This window comes from Pseudovirgaria hyperparasitica (genome assembly GCF_010093815.1).
Source record: "Pseudovirgaria hyperparasitica strain CBS 121739 unplaced genomic scaffold EJ05scaffold_7, whole genome shotgun sequence".
NCBI classification, from domain to species: domain Eukaryota; kingdom Fungi; phylum Ascomycota; class Dothideomycetes; order Acrospermales; family Acrospermaceae; genus Pseudovirgaria; species Pseudovirgaria hyperparasitica.
This window is the reverse complement of record NW_022985555.1, coordinates 1,459,885-1,482,025: the sequence shown is the minus strand read 5'-3', so window position 1 is coordinate 1,482,025 and position 22,141 is coordinate 1,459,885. Positions and strand designations below refer to the sequence as shown.

General features: G+C 53.0%; 9 protein-coding genes across 9 annotated transcripts; 6 read left to right on the top strand and 3 right to left on the bottom strand.

The window, feature by feature from the left end:
- Positions 1–499: 499 nt before the first annotated feature.
- EJ05DRAFT_476103 (uncharacterized protein) lies at positions 500–905 on the bottom strand. Its single transcript, XM_033743953.1, has one exon. The coding sequence runs from the start codon at positions 866–868 to the stop codon at positions 548–550; it is 321 nt and encodes a 106-aa protein (XP_033601247.1). The 5' UTR covers positions 869–905; the 3' UTR covers positions 500–547.
- A 12-nt stretch (positions 906–917) lies between these two features.
- On the bottom strand, positions 918–3,853 carry EJ05DRAFT_528180 (TEA-domain-containing protein; the record flags this gene model as incomplete). The annotated part of the gene is made up of 3 exons (XM_033748902.1): positions 3,018–3,853; positions 2,785–2,961; positions 918–2,734 (listed from the first exon to the last, which is right to left on the bottom strand). Exons 1-3 carry the CDS (start codon positions 3,409–3,411, stop codon positions 918–920), a joined length of 2,388 nt encoding a protein of 795 aa, XP_033601246.1. The 5' UTR covers positions 3,412–3,853.
- Positions 3,854–4,200: 347 nt separating this feature from the next.
- Positions 4,201–6,999, bottom strand: EJ05DRAFT_438098 (putative pre-rRNA processing protein Mrd1; the record flags this gene model as incomplete). Its single annotated transcript, XM_033741817.1, has 4 exons — positions 4,201–5,427; positions 5,478–5,750; positions 5,945–6,718; positions 6,772–6,999. 4 exons carry the CDS (start codon positions 6,997–6,999, stop codon positions 4,201–4,203), a joined length of 2,502 nt encoding a protein of 833 aa, XP_033601245.1.
- Positions 7,000–7,308: 309 nt separating this feature from the next.
- EJ05DRAFT_510676 (uncharacterized protein) lies at positions 7,309–8,348 on the top strand. Its single transcript, XM_033748194.1, has 7 exons — positions 7,309–7,425; positions 7,477–7,499; positions 7,549–7,582; positions 7,640–7,674; positions 7,726–7,752; positions 7,806–7,875; positions 7,929–8,348. The coding sequence occupies exons 1-7, from the start codon at positions 7,374–7,376 to the stop codon at positions 7,991–7,993; spliced, it is 306 nt and encodes a 101-aa protein (XP_033601244.1). The 5' UTR covers positions 7,309–7,373; the 3' UTR covers positions 7,994–8,348.
- A 310-nt stretch (positions 8,349–8,658) lies between these two features.
- EJ05DRAFT_364148 (uncharacterized protein) lies at positions 8,659–9,671 on the top strand. The gene is made up of 6 exons (XM_033741101.1): positions 8,659–8,729; positions 8,824–8,911; positions 8,991–9,015; positions 9,090–9,122; positions 9,177–9,217; positions 9,294–9,671. Exons 1-6 carry the CDS (start codon positions 8,696–8,698, stop codon positions 9,409–9,411), a joined length of 339 nt encoding a protein of 112 aa, XP_033601243.1. The 5' UTR covers positions 8,659–8,695; the 3' UTR covers positions 9,412–9,671.
- A 1,533-nt stretch (positions 9,672–11,204) lies between these two features.
- On the top strand, positions 11,205–12,925 carry EJ05DRAFT_364113 (uncharacterized protein). Its single transcript, XM_033741100.1, has 4 exons — positions 11,205–11,468; positions 11,775–12,158; positions 12,241–12,528; positions 12,605–12,925. The coding sequence occupies exons 1-4, from the start codon at positions 11,364–11,366 to the stop codon at positions 12,770–12,772; spliced, it is 945 nt and encodes a 314-aa protein (XP_033601242.1). The 5' UTR covers positions 11,205–11,363; the 3' UTR covers positions 12,773–12,925.
- Positions 12,926–13,355: 430 nt separating this feature from the next.
- On the top strand, positions 13,356–16,587 carry EJ05DRAFT_476100 (urease). The gene is made up of 7 exons (XM_033743952.1): positions 13,356–13,499; positions 13,562–13,648; positions 13,725–13,751; positions 13,812–14,186; positions 14,262–15,046; positions 15,109–16,240; positions 16,404–16,587. Exons 1-7 carry the CDS (start codon positions 13,479–13,481, stop codon positions 16,482–16,484), a joined length of 2,508 nt encoding a protein of 835 aa, XP_033601241.1. The 5' UTR covers positions 13,356–13,478; the 3' UTR covers positions 16,485–16,587.
- A 1,506-nt stretch (positions 16,588–18,093) lies between these two features.
- Positions 18,094–19,092, top strand: EJ05DRAFT_364069 (uncharacterized protein). Its single transcript, XM_033741099.1, has one exon. The coding sequence runs from the start codon at positions 18,282–18,284 to the stop codon at positions 18,888–18,890; it is 609 nt and encodes a 202-aa protein (XP_033601240.1). The 5' UTR covers positions 18,094–18,281; the 3' UTR covers positions 18,891–19,092.
- Positions 19,093–20,387: 1,295 nt separating this feature from the next.
- EJ05DRAFT_531714 (alpha-galactosidase A) lies at positions 20,388–21,568 on the top strand. Its single transcript, XM_033749042.1, has one exon. The coding sequence runs from the start codon at positions 20,608–20,610 to the stop codon at positions 21,457–21,459; it is 852 nt and encodes a 283-aa protein (XP_033601239.1). The 5' UTR covers positions 20,388–20,607; the 3' UTR covers positions 21,460–21,568.
- The last annotated feature ends 573 nt before the right edge of the window (positions 21,569–22,141 follow it).

The window sequence follows — 22,141 nt, the reverse complement described above, 5'->3', positions numbered from 1 at the left end:
GGCGCCGCGTCACCCCCGGACTTCTCTAAACTAACTCTCTCTGTTCTGCTCCGTTTCACAATCTGCGTTTCATGTTTCCCCCCCCAATCGTATTCCCCCAATCGCATTCCCCATTCCGCGCTCCGCCATTCCGCCATTCCATTCCATGACATGCCTTCCTCGAAAGAAAGAAGAACATAAACACATAAACACATAAACACATAAAACATAAACACACAAAACATAAACATAAACACAGCAAGAACAGACGCGCAGAACGAGCCAGCTAGCTACCTAGCTATTCAGCCATACACCGCCAACAAACAAACCCAAAACAAACAAACAAACCCAAAACAAACAAACAATCACACGCGGAACACACACACACACACACACACACACACACACACACACACACACACACAAACACACGCAGACATGACCTTTCTTAGGGATTTCTAGGGCTTCCAAGAGTGTCGGTGTCGGTGTCGGTGAAGCTGATGTTATTATATGAATAATACAGACTACTACTACAAACGAGGGGGATTATTTTAGGAATTAACAATTATTACGGTTTTAAAGCTAGATTATACATGATGTGTGTGTGTGGTATAAAAGAAGATTGAAAACCTGCGGACCGCGAGAGGGGGCGGGTAAAGTGCTTGCTCGGACAGATACCAGCAGAGGCCTTGCTCTCCTCTCTTTCTTTCTCTCTTTTCTTCTCTCCTCTCCTCTCCTCTCCTCCTTTCTTCTCTCCTCTCTGCCATTCTCGCCCCCTGACACCCCTATTATACACCCACCACGCAAGCAAAAGCCACAGTACCCACCACCACCGCACGCAGAACAAACAGCAAGACACAAAAACCTTGATCCTCTTTCCCCATCCCATCCCATCCCATCAAGTCCATGCTCTTTCTCCCTCCCCCTCTCCCCCTCTCTCAAAACCCCCCAACCCACCCCTCAACCTTCCCATTCCCATTCCCATTCCCACTCCCCACCCCCCCTCCAACCGCCCCACCACCAGCACACAACCCCTCGAACCCCTCGAACCCGCCCTCCCCACCCTCAACCTCCACACCATCCGGCCCCACAAGCAACTCATCATATATTCCCGCCCAGCGCTGCGCGTGATGATGATGAAAATGATGATGATACGCACCCGCATGATGCGTATCCCCCCCGTGTCCATGCCCATGCCCATGCCCAGCCGTGCCCATGCCACAACCATCACCGTCATGATGCGTGAGCTGCGACGGACTGACGTGCTGCTGGATAGCATGGTAGACGGCGCTCGGGGCAATGCAGAATTCCTGGATGCTGGGCTGGAGGGGGAAGTCTGGGGAGGCGCGGAGGTGGTCTGTGCTTGTGCTGCGGGAGAGGGAGGGGGCGGAGGTGGATGTGGAGAGGCTTGCGGGGTGGGTGTGGGTGTGGGGCTCGCTGTCTTCGATGCCGGGTTGGATGGTGTCGTCGTCGTCGTCGTTGTGTGGATGGACGTGTGTGTGCTCGAGCTGTGCGCCGCCGCAAGAGGCCATTTCCGCGAGGGTTGCGGTGGTTGTTGATAGATCTGCGAGGGCGGCGCCGGAGAGGGTGGTTATTTCATGGGCGGTGGTGCTTGCGTCGAAATATGTTCGTTCGTCGACGGGCGTGCCGGTGTGCGGTGTCGTGAGGGCACTGCGGAAGCTCTCTGCGTAGTTTGAACATTCGCCGCCTGCTGTTGTTGTTGGTGGTGGTGCAGCCGCAGCCGTAGCCGAATATAGATCATCGTGCCCGTGGCCTGCGTAGCGATCGAGGTTTGCCTGGCCGGCATACAGCATCTCCAGATCGGCCGCCGACGCCGTCAGACACGCAACCTCATCCGCGCTCGGCACGCGCACACGATGCCACGTCGAAGTGCCCGGCAGACCCAGGGGCGCGAGACTGAACCGCCACGCCACAAGCAGGATGCGCTGGCTTCGCTGCCACTTGTCTCCGCTGGCAAAGATCTCCTGGACGGCGGACATGCGCGACAGGATCCCCGCGACTTCGGCACGATTGCCCTCGCCATCGCCGGTGCCAGTATCACGAAGCTTCTTGGCCAACTGCGTGAACCGATAGGCCCAGAACATGCTCCCAAACGGCGTGCCACTCAGACGTCCCGCTTCAATGTCGTGTTCTTTGATCTCGCCGCTGACCTTTTCTGTTTCGACGCCGTCGAGCAGGAACGTTGTGCGACACTCAAAGTGCTCAAAGACGCCGAGACCCGGCTGGGCGTCAAACTCTTCGCGAATACAGATCTCGGCGTTGCCGGGGAGGGGATCGGTGTGGATGTCGAAGCTGGCGTGCATGAGAACAACATTCGGGAGCGACGTGGCTTCGTCGGCGAGGTTCGTCTGGGAAACAAGCTCGGCGAGCGGAGGGTAGGCGGAAGCTAGATTCGGCAGAGACTCGAGGCGGACGTCATCGCCTTGTGGGCTTGCGGAGAATGACGTGTGCGTGTGGATAGCGCGCATGTATGAGTCGCGGACATATACGTCAAAGTGTGAAGGCATGAGAGTGCCTGACCAGAGCGGAGCGGGGATGGGGGAGTCGGGCGATGCTAAACACGGAGTTTCTGCTAGGGACTCCGTTTGCCAAGGTAAGGAGAGCGCTTGATAAGTTGCGTTGGATATAGCGGCCGCCTGCGCGGTATGTGGGCGACGACGACGACGGGACAAGTGCGCACAAGAGGGCCGTCGCTTGCGATCTTGAAAGTCTTCCTTGGACAAATATCTCATGACTACGCCAGAGCATTAGTCGTGTGGAATGCTACCAGAGCTGAAGGCTTACTCATGGGGTCGTTCTTGAGGAGCGTCTTAAGAACTTGGAGATGACTCGACACTTGCTTGCGGTTACGTTTCTCTTTTGTGAGCTTCAAGATCTCGTCTGCGATGAGTTCATTGCGGCCACGCAATGTCCCGTTCAGCGTTTGCTTTCGTCGACCCATGGGCTCGTACTTGACTAGAGCTACGCACGATTGATTAGGTGAAGGTATAGCTGTCTATGACTGTTTGAATACATACCCCGAAAGAAGGCAGCCTCCATATGCTCCGGCCACTTCTGATCTTGCTCGTTGGCATCTCGAGGCTGTCTTGCACGATACTTCTTGTACGCCTCGGAGCTCTCAAGTCGGCGCCATAGAGCAGCAAACTCTCTCTCGGCCGGGCTGTCGCTTTTCTTCTTTTCCTGATCCGCAGGATGCTCATGTGATGCAAGACTTGGTGACATCTTGCCATAGCGGTTCTCTGTCGACGACGCATCCGATATCTTCCTCAGGTCTTGCTCATACCCGTCACGTTGTGCATTACTCGACCTCTCTTGCAACGCCCTCGACGAATGGCCCCCGTAAATGGGAGGAGAGAGAGCTGGCGCGTTTGACGGCAATACAGGTGGCGAGATATGACCACACGGCTCCATGGGAGCGATGTAGATTTGGAATGCCAGATTGGAGACGAAAATATCGAAGGATAAGAATGAATGAGCGTCAGCAAGGCACGTACGGTGAGAAGTGAACAGACAATGAGTGGCAACGCGATGTGTCGGAAAGAAGGAAGCGAACACACGGGCAGAGAAGAGGAATGCTGATGGTGTGGACGGGAATGTAATCTTTGTTTATAGGACCCCTGGGCAATCAAGCTGCCCTTCGTACATATCCTGCTGAGAGCAAGCTCGCGTCGCCTTTTGGCAATGATCTAGCCATACTCAGTAACAAGGCCCAAGACCTCCCGTTACATCATATCGCTTGTTGCCGGTTTCAATGCTGGGAATGTCAGACAGAGATTACTTAGGTGGAAGAATGCAAGGCAGACGCTTCCGGCGATGGTTCCTGGCTATCTGGTGGCGAAAGGGTCCCTCCTCCCTGGCGACGAAGACAGGAATGTCTTTTAAACATCTATGCGAAGAATGCTGAGGCCTGTGGTGTTCTCGGTTAGCGGTAGTCCGCTCTGCCCAGGATATGCAAGTCAGTAATGTTTGAAGGGATGCGCAGATACACTGGTAAGACGGCCCTGGGTCGATGTTAATTCGTCCCCGCAGTCTAGTCAGGATTTGTTCTGCGAGGGGATCGAGCAAGTTGCTTTTGTAGATTGCTACGTCAAGTGAAGGGTGAGGCAGAGGGGCCGGAGGGGGCGTGATGAGGTGTTGGTGGTGGTGGTGCGAAGCAAGGGACACCGACGCCTTTGTCTAAACCCTTACTGCCCTGCCCGCCTACTCCTCGCCGTCGTCACCTGCGACATTAAATTTCTTTCTCCCAGCGCCGGTCAGATTCTGGAGAGCCACTTTGTTGACCTGTGACCCGACCTTCTTCTGCATTCGCTCGAGCTCTTCCTCTGCATCTTCAGCGGCTTGGGTAGCAAACTCCAAGACCAGTTTTCTGCCGAGAATGTGGGTGTTGCGAAGTGCTTCCAGTGCATTCTCTGCTTCTCTGGGTGTGGTGAATTCTGCAAAAGCAAAGCCTCGCGTCGAGTTGTCGAATTTCTTTGGCACGCGAACCGACCGTAGTTGTCCGTACGCTCCGAATAGAGTACGTACATCCTTCTTGTTCGTCTCGAAGGGAAGATTCTTGATGATGATCTTTGTGCTTTTGCTGGCAGCTCTTTTAGCTTTGTCTTCTCGGCGTCGCTCCTCGGCTGCATCGAGTCCCTTGTGTGAAGCCCGGAGCAAGAGTCGGTGCCCGTCAAGCTCGTATCCATTCATCGCCGAGGCAGCGGCTTGGGCTTGTTCTTTCGAGCGGAATTCCAGGAAGCCAAAGCCCATACTGAGCTTCTCGCTTGGGTTTTTGGGATTGACCTTGGTCTTCACGGTCGCAGAAACGAAACCGTCGAGCGGCTTGAACACCTGTGTAAGCTTCTGGCCGGAGGTGGCAAAGCTCAAGTTCCGAACGAACAGCGTTGACGTATCTACGACCTCGACATTTTGATCCTTTTGGAGCAAGTCCGCGGCAGAAAGCTTCGGGTCTTTTGCGGAGGAGATGGCGTCTCGCGAAGTGATAGCCTTGGTGGGGCCAGTCGCGGTCGTGAACAAATCTTTTGGCGCCTTCTCAAGGAAGAGCACAGAGTCTCGGAATTTGCGATACGCAAGACTGCCGAACGCTGTCCGAGCCTCTGTTGGTTGAGCGTACTGAACGACAGCTATCGTGCCTGTTGGAGGTATGAGTAGACGGGTGACTGTACCATATTGTTCGAACAAGTCCTTCAGCTCGTCTCTTTTCGTGTCATAAGGGAAATTCTTGACCAGGATAGCAGTATCTCCTCTCTCACGTTTACGGAATGCCTCTAAATCGACACCGTTCTCGGCAAAGTAAGATTTCGTCTCGTTGATGACGTGAGTTTCCGCGTGAGCCTGCTTGATGGCAGCATCAGAGGAGGTTGGATCTAGCACCTCGGATTTATCGAGGCCGAGCCTGTCTGCAACAGACGATAGCACTGCATCTGTCTGCATATAATGTTAGTGGGGACCTTCCGCAAGCTGGAAAAGAAACGAACATTCATATATAAAGAGTTCCAGTTGAACGTTGACGTTGACGCATCTGCTTTTCTTCTAATCTGCTGTTGCTTTTTCAGGGGTAGCTTGGACAGCGCGAATTCGTCCAACTTGGTCTCCTTTTTTGCAGCCGCGGGTAAAATGTGAAGTAGGCGACCTGCAAACGTGGTGCCATCAAGCTCTTCCAGTGCTTTCGATGCACTTTCGGCATCCACATACTGGATGTACGCAAAACCTTTGCTGCTGCCAGTCTTCTTACTGACCGGTACGTGTACCTGGGACAAGACATTAGCGGAGTTCGAATATACTATGCTTGTTGTTTGTCATGGAAGATGTGTTATCAGAAAATGAGACGCATCTACTAAAATAGTCTCCCAGGATATCCTCAATGCCGAAGCATCAGTTGTCCCTATCTGTGTTCATCATAATATTTTGCACTTGGGAAAGAAGGGAATATCAGAGAGCCTACCTCGTCAATCCGGCCATAAGGCTCGAAATGTTTTTGTAAACTGTCCTCCGTAGAATCGTATGGCAAGTTGCGAATGAATAGCCGTCCGCCTGCATGCTGGGGCGGCTCGGCTACTTCCTCTTCGGCTTGAGCTGCTTCTTCCGCCGTCTCACGAGACTCGTCATCGTTTTGGGTGGTATCTTGAGCAACCCTACTCGTCCTTGAATCTTCTTCAGCCGAGTCAGAATGAGACACCACAGGACGGGACTCGGTAGGTGCGTCATCTTCGTCACTTTCAATGTCCAGCAAGCGACTCGTCCTTGATCTAAGCCAGTCTGCATCAGTAGCAGGTGGTGCAACACTTTCCACGCGAGTCATATCAACATCTTCCGGGGGCGAGATTTGCTCTATGGGAGGTTCATTGTTTGACGCAGTGCGGCCCTTGTCCAGAGAATGTTGGTGATTTGCTGGCGAAATATCATTACCCTTGCTCTTCTTGCGCACTTCCTGATACTCGTCGTCACTCTCAGCCTCCTCTCCGGCTATTTTGGGAGCAGCTTCGGGTACGTCATCAACGTTGCTGCTTCCGCCGAGGATGTTCTTGGGTTTGGAAGGGCGCTGCATGACTTCCAGGAACTCTTGGAGTTTGGGATCCTCTGTAGAACCTTTGACCTCGCCTCGCTTGCGTTTCAATGGATTTGCGTTGACATCGTCGTGGGAATGTTTGCGGATGTCGGAGTCTGTCGAAGCGTGGGCTGGATTCTGGACGCGAGCTCGTGGATTACTCTCGCTTATCTGTGCTGGTGTCAGTCGTCTCATCAGCCGTCCATTCGGAGTTTCTCTCCTACAGGTCGTGCTGACTCTACGTGTATTTTCGACATGCGGATGAAGGTCCGATTGAAGTACTTGACTGCCTTGGCGGCCTCTTCCGGCGTCCGGTACCCGACATAGCCGATTCGGCGTTGCTGAAACAGCTTTGTGTCGGTCGTGGCAGATAGGCTGGAGAAATGCTTCTTGAACTCTTCGTCGGTCAGCGTTGGGGGCAAGCCGCGAACGAAGATACGCGACGAGGCCATGATGGTAAACAATGAGCAGAAAGTAGCGAGGAGGAGGCGTCCTGGGAGATGAGAGACGACGTGGAGGTTCAGGCAAGGGATGCGACGACGTGGTTGGAAAAGTTTCAAGGGCAAGAAATTCGAACAAAAAAAAGCTTTGGTGCAGTCAGTCGTTGGAGTGGGGCAGCGCTCGTTCTGATTGGCGCCGATCTTCCGGGGGAGGGCGCTAGGACCGGCCTGAGAGCGTGCCCAGACCTGGAGGGTTTTAGGTTTCCATCTGACTTGCAATTTGCTTCATATCAACAACGACTCCTTCACGCGCCGCTCGGTCAAGACGTCTGACTTTGTTTTGCCCGCCCTCTGCAATCTATCTATAATCAGCTTGAACGATCAAGATGGCAGACCAGAAGATTCTTGCGGACCAGAAGACCGCCGAAAAGCTCGAAGGTGTGTCGGCGTCACGCGCAGGTGCTGAAGCAAGCTAACAGGTTGTTGCAGCGCAAATCAAGTCTGCAGACATGGTGATTAGAGGTAGATGGTCTTGACTGTCTTCAACTGACCGAGTGCCAGAGCGAAGAAATGCAGCAGGAAGCGATTGAAGTCGGTGAGCTTACATGTGACTGCGGAAAGCTGCCAGCACAGGGTCTCTAACATATGCAAGCCGAGGACGCAATGTCAAAGTTCAACATCGAGAAGGTGTGTCCGCAGAAATGAAGAAGATCTCATGAAGCTGATTGCACTGATCAGGACATTGCCAAGTATATTAAGCAACAGGTCTGGGAATGTTCACGCAACGACATTTATGTAGACACTAATTCTTCGACAAGTTCGACAACAAGAAAGGAGCGACATGGCACTGCATCGTTGGGCGGAATTTCGGCAGCTTCGTCACTCATGGTATGCAGACGGGAGCATGGTTCGGCCTTGTTGTGATGCTGACAGGCGGGCAGAGACGAAGCATTTCATCTATTTCTATCTCGGCCACTGCGCAATCCTCCTGTTCAAGACTCAATGATGCGCCTGCAAGTATACGATTATTCCAAGTTGGGGGCTGGTATGTGGGTGGGAATGTTTACGAGCACGCCATGTCGTGAGCGGTTAAAGTTGCATGTCATAGTACCTGTCACACACTCTTCCATAATTACCACTACTGAAGTATATATCATCTAGAGGCAGCAGCAGCGCTAGTGAATTTGGTAGCCAGAATTCAGCGCACATGGGAACAAGAAGTAATTGAGAGCTCGAGCAAGACTTGGCTTCGCTTGCGTGACAGGACTAGGTACATGTAGGGTTGACTTGTTTATGAACCGTCGATAGAGCCAGAAGACTGGGTAGTGAAATTGTATTTCAGTAAAATGCAAAACGATTCCACAAGTGACGATCCTCAGGACTGATGAGCAGTCTATGGCTCCCGAGACTAACAAGCGGAAACATTGAGGCCTGAGGCGCCACGCAGATACAGTGGGTCGAGGCCATAGCTCCTCCCAGTTGTGGCTGTGAGGCATGAGGCATGCGCATAGTCGTCGTCACACCCTCTCGCCATGAAGGCAAAAGGGCGCGCTGCGCAATCAAACAAAAAGGATATTGCCCTGTGCTACTTGCGACAACCTTTCCAACATTCCTACCTCTTCCTTTGCTCTATCCATATAACTTCCCAACCCTTCCCTGATCTCTATTGGCGCATCGATAATCACTCTCCTCTACCAAAGTACCGACAATGGTATTCTTCTTCTTTACGTGTGGAGAACATAGTAAGTCCATTAGCGCGCGAGCGACAGACAGACACACAACACGCGCGCGCGACTCTCTTTCGGAGGAATAATGCGCTCATGCTCTAATTATCAGCATTCACATCCCGACTCAAGGGCTACGAGGACGTCACGGTGCAATGCATGAACTGCGGGAATGTCAGCGCACACGTTTTCAAGCGATGGTGCGTTTTTTCGCAAGAGCCGCCTTTTGAAAGCAGACTTGAGGTGCTGCGGTTTTGGCTGACAGTTGCTTTTTCGCAGGCAATGGTTCACGCTTTGCTTTGTTGTACGCAGAAGATCCTCGCGCGCGACCATTCGGGGTGCTTTGCTAACACGACAACACCCGTGTCGCGACAATAGCCTATAATACCATTCTCGTTCAAGCCGTACCATGTGCGTATCCGACGAAAGAGAGAGGGACAACGACCGCTAACAAAGGGCGCGCAGGAAGTAGGATGCCACATCTGCAGATTCTTCCAGGATATCAAGTATGTCCATGTCGTTGTCGCATAGCGAAGTGTGTCTGGCGGCGCGATCAACTAATGACGGGTGTGTGGCATGCAGATACCGACCCGACGTGGAGGCGAATCACGGGCAGATTCCGATGAATGGGTATGGGGCGCAACATCCCGCCGGTGCTGCTGCAGCTGCAGCTCCGCCGGAACAACACCAGTACAAGTAGACTGGGAGTGTCCGGTTGTGTTTGATGGGTTTGGGTGGTAGGGCTGGGTACGGCAGATTCTGGGTGTGGAGGGGGGACGTGTGCATACGTGACGGGCATATGATTGCATGACCTGCCTGGTAGGCTTTGGGGGGGGCTCTTGGTGTAAAGGCGCAGTTGGAGTAGTGGGAGTAGTAGTAGAAGAAGAAGAAAACGGGAGGCGACACGACACGATACCAAGAATGGATGCTCGACTCGAGGTAGATTATCGAGCCTTTAGTTTTCGGCTATCATAGAAGCACAGTACATGGCTCCAGGATCAGCCGGAATAAAGAATTAAAGGAATAGCAAATTCCTCTTTCGGTAGCTGATGGTCGTTGATGAATGAAAGATGTGTGTGCAGTGGCTCAAGTATATATAAAAGACTTCACGATCGCGCTCTCTACACGCATATACAAGGCGCACCAGGCAATACGGCGGCTAATGGATGATGTGGTGAGTATGAGAGCAGATTAGTTCGCAACAAAAGTGCTTGCTGGACGCGGACGTGGGTGCATAGATGAGCTTGTGCAGTAATACGCACTCACGAGCAGAGCAGGCAGGGCAGAGGGCATGGTAGATGGGTGTGGTAGGTAGTGCGTACCTACAGTAGGCTATCTCCTCTGGTGGGTTCCGACGTAAGAACGCGCGAGTTGAGCAGCTAGAAGTCATACGATGGATGGATGGATGGATGTTAGGTAGGTAGTGTAGGTAGTGTAGGTAGTGTAGGTAGGTAGGCAGCCCAAGCATTTAGCGTGCAGTGCCCAGATACGGTCCCTCGGCTGCAGTAATTACGTGGACGCAGTGAGTGCAGGGAGTGCAGGCAAGAGGCCGCCAGCCAGAGGGAGTGAAGTGGACAGGAAAGGCGGCAGCAGCAGGCACCAAGTGATCTTGATGCTAGGCGTGGTATTACCGGGTGCAACATGGCAGTTAATTATGGTGAGAGCGGAAATGAGAGAGAAGGGGTTTGCGGGCATCTAACTAGACATGGTGCGGGCTAGGTGGACAGTTTACAGGACGAGCTTGGCGACAAAATGCAGGCGAGTGACAGCCAAGCCAGGCGTGGAGAGAGAGCGAGCAAGCTAGGCTCACTGGCTCACAGGCTCACAGGCTCAGCTAAAGGCTCGACTGACCAGGCTGGTGCTTGCATCAGTTATCAGTCATTAGAGCTTAGAGGACAAGGTGCAGTAAAAAGGTAGCAGTAACTTGACTTGGACTAATAATTACTGCAGATTGTCGGGCATTGGTGGTGCGCAGAAGAGGGTGAGGGTGCAGGCTCTGCGCGTGAGGCGCTAATTAACTGACTGGGAGCCTCTCTACTTGAGCTTCCCGGGTGGTGGCCAGGTATGTCGTATATGGCGGTGGACAGGACAGACAGTGCACGCTACGTTGGCAGCGACTGCTGATTGAAGCACATAGAGGTTGTAAGATAGATGTATATGTATATATATAAACGACTGTGAGTCGCTTGTGCTAGTATAGATCTTTAGACGCGTTTACATCGAGCACCTCAAGCAAAAGTGCTAGTAGGTAGCCAGAGAGAGCGCGATGCACGCGTGTGTGAGGATGTGTATGGGTACAGCAACTAGATAATAGTGTGGATAATAGCAAGTGAAAATAGAGGGCATGTCGGCTACGGGCGGTGCGCGACAGACTTTTCGTCCAGGCGAGGGGGGTGGTGGGCGGTCGCTTTTTGCGTGCGCGTGTGGGTGTGTGGGATTGAGCGATTGGGGATTAGGGATACCCGCCCATGCCCCCGTTCGCCAGCCCCGACTCGCCCATTTCTTGCTCCCTCGCCTACTACCACCTCCCCTTCTTCCCACCTTCATCACACTCCTCCTCCTCTACCAACTACCACCACCAACCACCTCACCACACAAACACTGCCTCCCCCCCCGAGAAGAAGCCCTTCCATCAACCATCATCCAGATATCATGGCGCCCCGCAAAGACAAACCAGATGAGCCTCTGCCAACGCCTGCTGCCACCGCAATTCCACAAACTGTCTCTATCCAGGAATTCATCACCACTCGCGATCGTGTAAGTTTTCTGTTTTCCTGTCCATCCTCTTTTCTGCGACACGTCTACACGAATCCCTTCGCTCTCGAGTCTGTCTACCCTCTGCCCTGCCGTCGCTTTGTTGATTCTCGCCGCCAACCATCGCCCACAATTCACTGCATCGTGTTTTTTCTCGACTGCACATCAACGCTGCCTTCTCTGCACGCGCTTCGACTCGAGGACGCGCTTCCTCGACTTGCGCGTCTCCTCCACCCGATGCGATTGTATAAACAACCCACTACCTAAAGCAATCACGCGCCGCGCATCGCTAACACAGTCTACCTACAGGTCGTCAACGGTCTCAGCTCCCTCCAAGTCGCCATCGCCAGTCTCCTCAATGCCTATCTCGAGCATTGCAAGCTCGTCGCCGGCGATGCCTACCCCAATCCTCAGTTTGACGCCAACATGTTTGGCAACCCGCTCGGCCAACAGCCACTGATCGATACTACCGGCCTCACCAAGGGCGGCAAGAAGAAGAAGGAGAAGAAGATTAGAGATCCTCTCGCGCCCAAGCGTCCTCTCACCGCCGCCTTTCTCTTCAGCATGAAGGCGCGTCCAATTGTCAAGGGTGATCTTGAGAAGAACCTTGTGGCTGGTGAGAAGCTTGGCCCAAACGCCGTCAACGAAGAGGTCACTCGTCGCTGGAATGAGCTTCCGGAAGAACAGAAGGAGGTAAGTTTGTTGTCACATCGCCCTAAACTGATCTGCCCTCGAATTGGTCCACCCTGCATCACACATGCACTAACTACTTCAGATGTGGAGAATCGAGTACCGCAAAAACCTCGTCACCTACAAGGAAGATGTCGAAAAGTACAATGCCACCAAGGCGGCCATTGGCGAGGACGCCGATGCCGATGCCGTCGCTGACGACGACATCATCGCTGCCGACTTTGACGCCGACTCTGACGCCGAGGGCGATGAAGACGATGCCCCAGAGCCCATGCCAATCGTCCCTCAGTCTGCCGGCAAGGCGGGTGCCAAACGGCGCAAGACTGGCAAGGAGAACGGTGTGATTGTGCCGAGTCCTGCTGCTGCTATCGAGGTGCCTCGTCCATCCACCACAATCGTCCCTCCCCCCGGCGCCATTGACCCGCCCACCACTGACAAGAAGAAGGCAGGCAAGAAGGCTGCTGCTGCTGCTCCTCCCAAATCAGACAGCCCCGTCGCCACAAAGAGCCGAGCCAAGAAGGGCGCCAAAGCCGACGAGAAGCCAGAGACGCCTGCTGCCGGTGGAAAGCGCAAGCGCAAAGCCGCAGAGGCGTGAGCGTGTGCGCGCGCACGTGTAGATGAGATGGCGTACGGGCTGTTGTTCATTTTTCTTATTTGCTTTTTTTCCCCTCTGCTTTTTGCTTATGATTGTACCGCAGTTGTTTGTATCGTCAAATGGTGGCGCCGGGGCTCTTATCTGAGTGGCAGCTGGCTGGGGCGTATAAGGGAGGGAAGGGTAAAAACTGATACCGCGTTGTTCATGCTGCGGACGGTGGATGAATGTAGACTACAGTCGTGGACTTTGCAGAAGAAGCAGCTCGCAATGTGGTCAGTCATGGGGTATTTCGCTGGCCTTTTAGGTATGGCGGCGGGCTTCTTATATTTCAATGCACTCTATATACAAGCTGGAAAGCTTCAACCTTGACAGCTTCTATTGTTGTATCGTAGGGCTGAACGAGCCTATATTCACGCCGCCGCTGCCGCCGCCGCCGCCGTAAGCCCGCGCTACGTTTTACCAAACTACAGATTCACACCCGCTACCTGTCTAGGTAACTACCCCTCCCCCACAATTCCTCGCCCATCCGGTCCCGGAACCATGGATGCGAGATGAGATTGATAACTCCCTTATCAGCGGGGCTCTCTCCCACTCCTCGTCCCTCTCCCCAGGCCATCCATCGGCCGACCTTAGGTCTCACACCATATAAATATAACTATCCTCAAGCATTCTTAGCATACACGGTGTGGGCGCTGCAATTCTGGACCTTTGGATAATAATCAACCAAGATGCAGCTGGCACCGAAAGAGGTACGACACTTTTTTATATACCACGACAAGAATACTGCTAATGCCCCAGTCCGTTCGTCCAGCTCGACAAGCTCGTCATCACACAGCTCGGACTCCTCGCCCAGCGACGCCTGGCTAGGGGCGTGAAGCTGAACCATGCTGAAGCCACGGTAATTGATATGCATGAACATGTGTCTTTCCCTTGACACGGAGACAGATGGAACTGATTGACTTGATGTGACACAGGCCCTGATTGCGAACAATCTGCAAGAAGTATGTTGAACCTCCACCATCCATATCCCACACATATATACTAACTCCCCCCTCCCCCAGCTCGTCCGCGACGGCAACCACACCGTCGCCGACCTCATGTCCCTCGGCAAAACCATGCTCGGCCGCCGCCACGTCCTGCCCAGCGTCGTCCACTCGCTCGCCGAGCTGCAGATCGAAGGCACCTTTCCCACGGGAACCTATCTCGTCACCGTCCACCACCCGATCAGCTCCGACGACGGCGATCTGGACAGGGCGCTGTACGGCAGTTTCCTGCCCGTGCCGAGCCAGGATGTGTTTCCGCTGCCGGATCCGGGCGTGTATGAGCGGGAGCGGCAGCCGGGTGCCGTGGTGGCGGTCAAGGGGCGGGTGGTGCTGAATGAGGGGCGGAAGAGGATTTGCTTGAGGGTGGTGAGTATGGGGGATAGGCCGATTCAGGTATGTTTCTTTGAACTTGGTGTTGTACGAATGAGAATGAGGGGCGAGCGGCTGAAAAAGGGGTGGGGGGGCTAGGTCGGTTCGCATTATCACTTCATCGAGACGAATCCGCAGCTCAATTTCGACCGTGTGCGTGCGCATGGCTACCGCTTGGATATTCCGGCCGGCACCTCGGTTCGCTTCGAGCCGGGCGATTCGAAGACGGTGACGCTGGTGCAGATTGCGGGCAACCAGATCATCCGCGGTGGGAACAATATCGCGTCGGGCTATATTGGGGACACGAGTATTGCCGATGGGATCGTGCAGAAGCTGCTGGACGGTGGCTTCCTGCATACCCCTGAGCCGGCTGCGGATATGCAGCTGGATGCATATACCATGGAGCGGGAGTCATATGTCAGCATGTTTGGCCCGACGACAGGCGACCTGGTGCGACTCGGCGCCACCGATTTGTGGATCAAGGTCGAGAAGGACTACACAAACTACGGTGACGAATGTACTTTTGGCGGTGGCAAGACTCTTCGCGAGGGGATGGGCCAGGCTGGCGGACGATTAGACAAGGAGACTTTGGATACCGTCATCACGAACGCGCTGATTGTCGACTGGACTGGCATCTTCAAGGCCGACATTGGAATCAGGGATGGAATCATAGTTGGTATTGGCAAGGCTGGAAATCCTGATATCATGGACAACGTGGACCCTAACCTCGTTGTCGGCGCGTGTACAGATGTCATTGCCGGCGAGGGCAAGATCATCACCGCCGGCGCCTTTGACACCCACATCCACTTCATCTGCCCTCAACAAGCCTACGAGGCCATTGCATCCGGAGTCACGACCATGCTCGGTGGCGGCACAGGCCCAAGGTAAGCAAACTCCCCATTTACCTTCCCCCTGAACGAACACTCACCTCCCACGCCCCCCCCAGCACCGGCACCAACGCAACAACATGCACCCCCGGCGCCACGCACATCCGCCAAATGCTCCAAGCCGTCGACTCCCTCCCGCTCAACTTCGGCATCACCGGCAAAGGCAACGACTCCTCCCCCGAGCCCCTCCGCGAACAGGCCCTCGCCGGCGTCGTCGGCCTCAAGCTCCACGAAGACTGGGGCACCACGCCCGCCGCCATCGACGCCTGCCTCACCGTCTGCGACGAGCACGACATCCAAACCCTCATCCACACCGACACCCTCAACGAATCCGGCTTCGTCGAAAGCACCGTCGCCGCTTTCAAAAACCGCGTCATCCACACCTACCACACCGAGGGCGCCGGCGGCGGCCACGCCCCCGACATCATCTCCGTCGTCCAGCACCCAAACGTCCTCCCCTCCAGCACAAACCCCACCCGCCCCTACACCCGCAACACCCTCGACGAACACCTCGACATGCTCATGGTCTGCCACCACCTCAACCGCGACATCCCCGAAGACATTGCCTTTGCCGAGTCGCGCATCCGCGCCGAGACCATCGCGGCCGAAGACGTCCTCCACGACCTCGGCGCCATAAGCATGATGTCCAGCGACTCCCAGGCCATGGGCCGCTGCGGCGAAGTCATAACCCGCACCTGGAACACCGCCCACAAAAACAAGCTCCAGCGCGGCCCGCTCCCCGAAGACGCTGGCTCGCACGCAGACAACTTCCGCGTCAAGCGCTACATTAGCAAAATCACAATCAACCCCGCCATCGCACAGGGCATGGCCCACCTCATCGGCTCCATCGAACCCGGCAAACTCGCCGATCTGTGCCTCTGGACCCCCGCGAATTTCGGCGTCAAGCCTGCGACGGTGATTAAGAGCGGCATGATTGCCTATGCGCAGATGGGCGACGCGAATGCCTCGATTCCGACCGTCGAGCCGGTGCTCATGAGGCCGATGTTTGCGCCGTTGACGCCGGGGTCGTCGGTAACATTCGTGTCGGCTGCGAGTTTGGAGAGCGGGGTGGTGGCGGGGTATGGGTTGCGGAAGCGCGTGGAGGCGGTGAGGGGGTGTCGGGTCGTTGGGAAGCGGGATATGAAGTTTAATGATAGGATGCCTGTTATGCGGGTTGATCCGGAGCGATATGTGAGTTTGTCGTCTTCTTCTGTTGGGAGGGGGAGGGGTGTTTCATCCCACGTACTCCCCCCCTATTCACTCTGTACACACGCACGCACGCACGCACATCCCCTATCTCACTCCGACACTCTGACACTCTCGTTAAACCGACTGACTAACATTCGAACAACAGATCGTCGAGGCAGACGGCGTCGTATGCGCGGCCGAGCCCGCGACCGAATTGCCCCTTACCCAGGCGTACTTTGTCTACTAAACTCCATCTATCAGCCTATTCTCCCACATCTCCGCGTCCTAGAAATATATGGCATATAAAAGATATAAGATATAAGATATAAGATATGAAATATACACAACCATCAAAACTCTTCCCCCCCTTCCCCCCCTAAACCCTAACTCCTATGTTTCGCTCGGTTTGATATAGTCAGGCATATATACACGGTATACACCTAACATGCCCAATCTAATCCAAACTCCAATTTTCCACATGAGCTTATTATATGTATACGCAATCGTCTTGGTATAGCCGGTGCATGGATCCGGTATATAGCACCCAGCACCCAGCACCCAGCACGGTAGAAGGCGGATTCAGAGTTCGAAGCTTCAAAACCGCCGGCAGAACCAGCCTAAGTCAACACGACCAGTAATTAAAGCCATGCTGATTATCCCGCCAACCTACAATCTCCACCCTCAACAGATATCACACACCATCCCCGGTATATAACCCCCCCTTCCCCTCCCTATCGGTGTTTCTACTTTGACTAGATGTTTAGATATAGGAATGGATTGGGTAGGGTTATATATCTATATGCCGCTACGCCGGGGCGGGGGGTTATAGGAGGGTAGTCTGGCTAAGTGGGTAAGTAAGAGAGTGAATGGTTTGTATGGATGTGTGTATGTCTTTATGTATGTATGTATGTATGTATGTATGTATGTATGTATGTATGTATGTATGTATGTATGTATGTATGTATGTACGTATGTACGTATATATATATAGTATACAGTACACAGCCCCGCATCCCACCCCCAGCACCGCATTCCACAGCTTACACTCTCAAGACAAGATAAACAGCCAAATAAACAGAGAGCGCATTCAGGTGTGCCAAGAGGGGTACTTTAGAACGCTCAAGAACTAGAGGGAGAGTAAGAGGTTATTTAAACCGGATCTAGGGGGGGGGGTGTGGTAGTTTGGATATGTATACATGTCCGTCTAGTCACGTTTATTCATAGAGAGATGCAGGGAGATTACGAGGAGGGCGTATTGTTCTATACCATGACCATGACCATGCGGAAACACACTCCTTTGTTTGTAGTAGCATGGCAGTACTGTATATACTTAAGGACCTGGTAAAAGGGTAGCTGTTCGCTAGTCTCATGCTCGGAGGGAAGGTAGAGGTAAGGTAAAGATAAAGGTTAGGTAAAGTAGGTGGGTAGATGGGTACCCCTAGACTCGGATACGCGCTAGCTTACTTACTATTACATCTACCTATAAGAAATGCTATCCATGGTTGTAAAAGGGGCCAGCCTAGACGCGCTATTTAAGATTAGGCAACAGCTTTAGCAGACAGTCTATACTATTTGGCCAATTCGATCCGAAGCGCTCGGTCTTGAAAAAAAATAAGTGGTCTTGGAGGTATTCTAGATAGGAGGTGTTCTAGATAGGAGATGTAATTTTAGGAGGTCTATCGTGAAACGTAAAGCTTCTATTAGAAACTACATTAGAGGATTTCGGGGTGGAGGAGAATGTGGAATCCACGACCTTGTCCGACTCTTATCAACCTATGTTTGGTATAGTAGATAATTAGGGCTGCCAAAGAGCTAGCTAGAGTTAATTAGCCTGAGAAGGAAGAGAGGTACGTAAACTCAAGTGCCAAGAGCGACATGTTTTAGGCAGCCAACTATCTTATAAACCTCGCTTGGTTTGAATCTACTGTCCCCCTCTCTGATCGTCACTCTAAATTATCATTCTACTGTTCGCATTCTGAACTGCTCATTCTACCCCTACGACAACCGAAATCAGCGAAATATTCCTTTGTCACGCCAGCCCGTCATGTCGGATGCTTCAGCGGAGAGTAACAATAACAACACCTCCACAGACGACGGCAAGCATGTCCCATTCAGCTACCAACTAGAACCTATCCAGGCTCCTACCGCCGCATCTCCAAACACCCCAGCACCCGCCGAACAGTCCAGTAACACACCATCCTCCTCCTCCGCCGCCACCGCACCAAGCCCTCAAGCCAACACCAACAACCCACAACCCACAACACCACAACCATCCAAACCCTCCGCAACCGAACTCTCCAAACCAACTCTCTCCCAACCACCCACCATCCCCCCCAACCCGCAACCCCCCCCCCCCCCCCCCCCCATCCACACCGCCGCAACCCTCCTCTCCACCCTCCTCACCTCCTCCTCCATCCCCCACGCCATCGTCGGCGGCGCCGCCCTCTCCCTCCTCCTCTCCCCCCGCCCTCGACATCCTCCTCACCCCAAACTCCACACATCCACCCCCAGCACGCCCCCGGTCGCCATCACCCTCCTCACGCCCCCCGCCCTCTTCCACGGTCCCTTCTCCGCAGACACACCCACGCTGATAGTCGAGCACGCAGGTGCACAGGCACGCGTGCTGCACCCCGTGCGGGCTGCAGGCGGATAAATGCCGTGTGATGGGCAGGCGGGTGAGTGCGGCGAAGCGGGCGGGCGATGCGTTTGATATTGTGCTTTTGCTGCGCTGGTTTGGCGGGGCGTGGGATACGGGTGTTTCGGGAGGATGGGCCGGGGGTGAGCGCGCGGTGGGTCGGGTGGTTTGTTGAGGGGGGGTTTGGCGGAGGCTTGGGCTGAGGAAGGGGGCCTGGAGGAGGGGGGAGGCGGGTATGAGGTTTGGAGGGCGGTTGGGTGGGGGTTTGCTGGTGAGTTTGTTTTCTTTCTTTCTTCTTGCTCTTTTGGTCTCTCGAGCTCTGGGCTCTGAGGTGCTTGTGTTGGATTTTGTGCTTGTGCTGACTGGTTTTCTTTTGGGATAGGGTTTCCGAGGAGGCCTTCGGGGCTGGGGCGGTTTGGCTGATGGGTTCTACTGCTACCTACCTATCCTGGAGAATGAGGGGATTGGTGGGATCTTGGTGGGAGTCCTTGCATGTTTGGGTGTGGTTTGCGTGTGAGGGTGTCGGGGTGGTGGTTTTGGGGTCTTGGGTGTGTGGTATAGTCTGGTATGGGTTATCGCTTGTAGAGGTGGTATTAGGGGCTTAGTTGTCTAGACTCCTATACTACTAAGTAATGCCGCTGTAGTATATAACTACTAGTGTCTTACTAAGATTATTACTATATGTCTTTATTAGTATAACTAGGGTGGCCTACGGCCGGCAGACTACAGGCAGTCTTGAATATAAGCTTGTAAGGCACGCCCGGATAAACAATACTCCAGGCCGAGACGTGCGAGTTCTTAAGCTTGTAAAGCCTGCTCGTCTGCGACGACGGCGCTACAGGTTATAAAAAGTATTTAGAATTATACAACGCAGCCATATCTAGAACTAGCTAAGCCAGATTTCGATTAAGGATCTAAATAATTAATTATGTCGCAAAAGGTGGAATTTCGACGTGGTTTTTTCTGAGGGCGCTAGCGGGCGCTAGACAAAAGGCCCGAGTCTACGGACACTTCGCTACCTAAAATATACCTGAAATGTCTCTAGACTAAAGCTCTAGTACTGTATATATGTATATTCTAATGAGATTATTTGTGGTATATTCTAGTATTGTTACTATGAGGAATCTACTTTATAGTAGGTGTATCTAAAAATAGCATTTGTCTTGCGATCAACTAGCCGAGCATCCTACGCTAGTTCTAAACACGCCGCCGCAACCACGAGAATCCGTGCCGAGTTCGACGACACATGTCGGACATAGAATAACGGTTGATACACAAACCCAGCCGCACGCCTTGGACGCACTACCCAAGGACTCGGGCGATGGTATAAACGACTGCCTAGCCTATCACTGCAGTCGTTGTCGCCAGCCCAACACCGCCGCCTCCTTTTGATTTAGGCAGCAAGGAAATTTGGACCAATCGGTGACTTGTAGACTAGTTTTAGCCGCTGCGTCTACAATGTTTTAGAAAAGTGATCAGAGTACTGTAGGGACCCCCTTCATTGGCCTGATCAACCGCCCGACGAATGCTAAGCGGGTTCGGTTGCCAAGGAGCCCATCTCATTGAATCCCTAAAGTGCCTTCACGAGACGTGTTCTTCTAAAAATAATGATGAAAGGAAAAGAAGGAGCCATAGCAGCGATAAAGGAAAAGTCGAAGCATAAACGTGCAAGCGCCACTTTCCTCCCACCTCATTCAACTAGCGATCCCACAGCGAAGGCGGTCTTACGGTAACAATGTCTCACGATCAAACCACAAACCCGTCAATACACCCCGTCATCCTGTCCATGGAAGTAGACGATGACGATTCTCATGAAAGTGAATACCGACTGCAAATCGGTAACCAGATTAGATATCTTACCATCTCCCCCGGAACCTTCGACAGAGCCACGCTTTCCTTCCCTCTCCAGTCCCTACCCAACCTCCCCTACGACGAGGAATGGACCGTAGCCCACATCTGGAGAGACAAATCCAGCGGCGCCTTACAAAGTTCCATCACGAACAGAACCCTAGCCGGCATCAGCCGTCCATGGCATCAAACTCGAATCAACTGCCTAGAGCTACAGAAGACCGAACAGCTCACAGCAACAGCCTTCGAAGCCCTCTCCCCCCCTTCAATCCCGCCAACCACCACCCCCAACTCCCCCGCCGCCACCACCGTCATCGCCAAAATCGCCCGCTTCGAATGGGAACTCCCCCGCATCGAGCAGGAAACAAGAGCATACCAACTCCTCCAGGGCACCGGCCTAGCCCCGCGCTTCCTCGGCCACGTCCACGAGAACGGACGGATCATGGGCTTCCTCGTGGAAAAGCTGCAGGGACGCCCCGCCGCGCTCGCCGATCTGGGCATCTGCGAGGCCGCTCTCGCGAAATTCCATGAATTGGGATTTGTGCATGGGGATGTCAATCGGTATAACTTTCTCGTCAGCGAGGAAGGAGAGGAGGGCGTGAAACTGCTTGACTTTGAATACTTTGTCGAGCATGCGAGCCCTGAGTCGATGCGCAAGGAGTTTGAGAATTTACGTGCCGAATTGGTGAACGAATCGGGACGCGGTGGGGGTTTCGATTTCGTGGACGATAGTGATTGATCTTGGGAGGATTTTCAGGCCAAAAGCTCTTGGAACTGACTAGGATTTGTATATCTTCTCTTTCATAAGCAGAGTGAATCTTAAAAGAGGAGACAATAATCTATATAACTTACTTGTACAATATACTTACTTGTCTTAATTAATTAAATATATATTCTTATCCTAGAGAGCGGTTATAGTAAACAAATACTAGTATATAAGAGCATAAGTAGATATAATAGATTATTAGATACATCTTTATCCTTCTATAAGTTTATTTTATCCTTATAAAGTCTCGTTAACGAAATAGAGAAGTATTTTTAAACATTCTTAGAAGAGAGCCGGTGTAAAAGAAGTAGTTTAGATTCTAGGAAACCTACCTTCTTTAAGTTTTCTCCCATAAGAAACTAAATCCTCTTGTTATAGAGTAAACTAGACAGTCTAGAGCTTAGAAAGGATATAGAATTAATTACCTTACTCTACTTTTCAAGTCTCTGTAGAGAGGTAGAGAGGTAAAATAACCATAAAGATTAGGTATATAAATACAGGTGTGGAAATAAAAAATACTAAGAGAGTTAGGTTCTAGGCAAGCGACGAATTTGTTTTACGATTAACTAGCCGAGTATTCTAGAGCTAGGGAGTTAAACACGCTAGTCTAGACGCGGCGCCCGTAGCCACTAGAATCCGTGCCGAGTTCGACGAC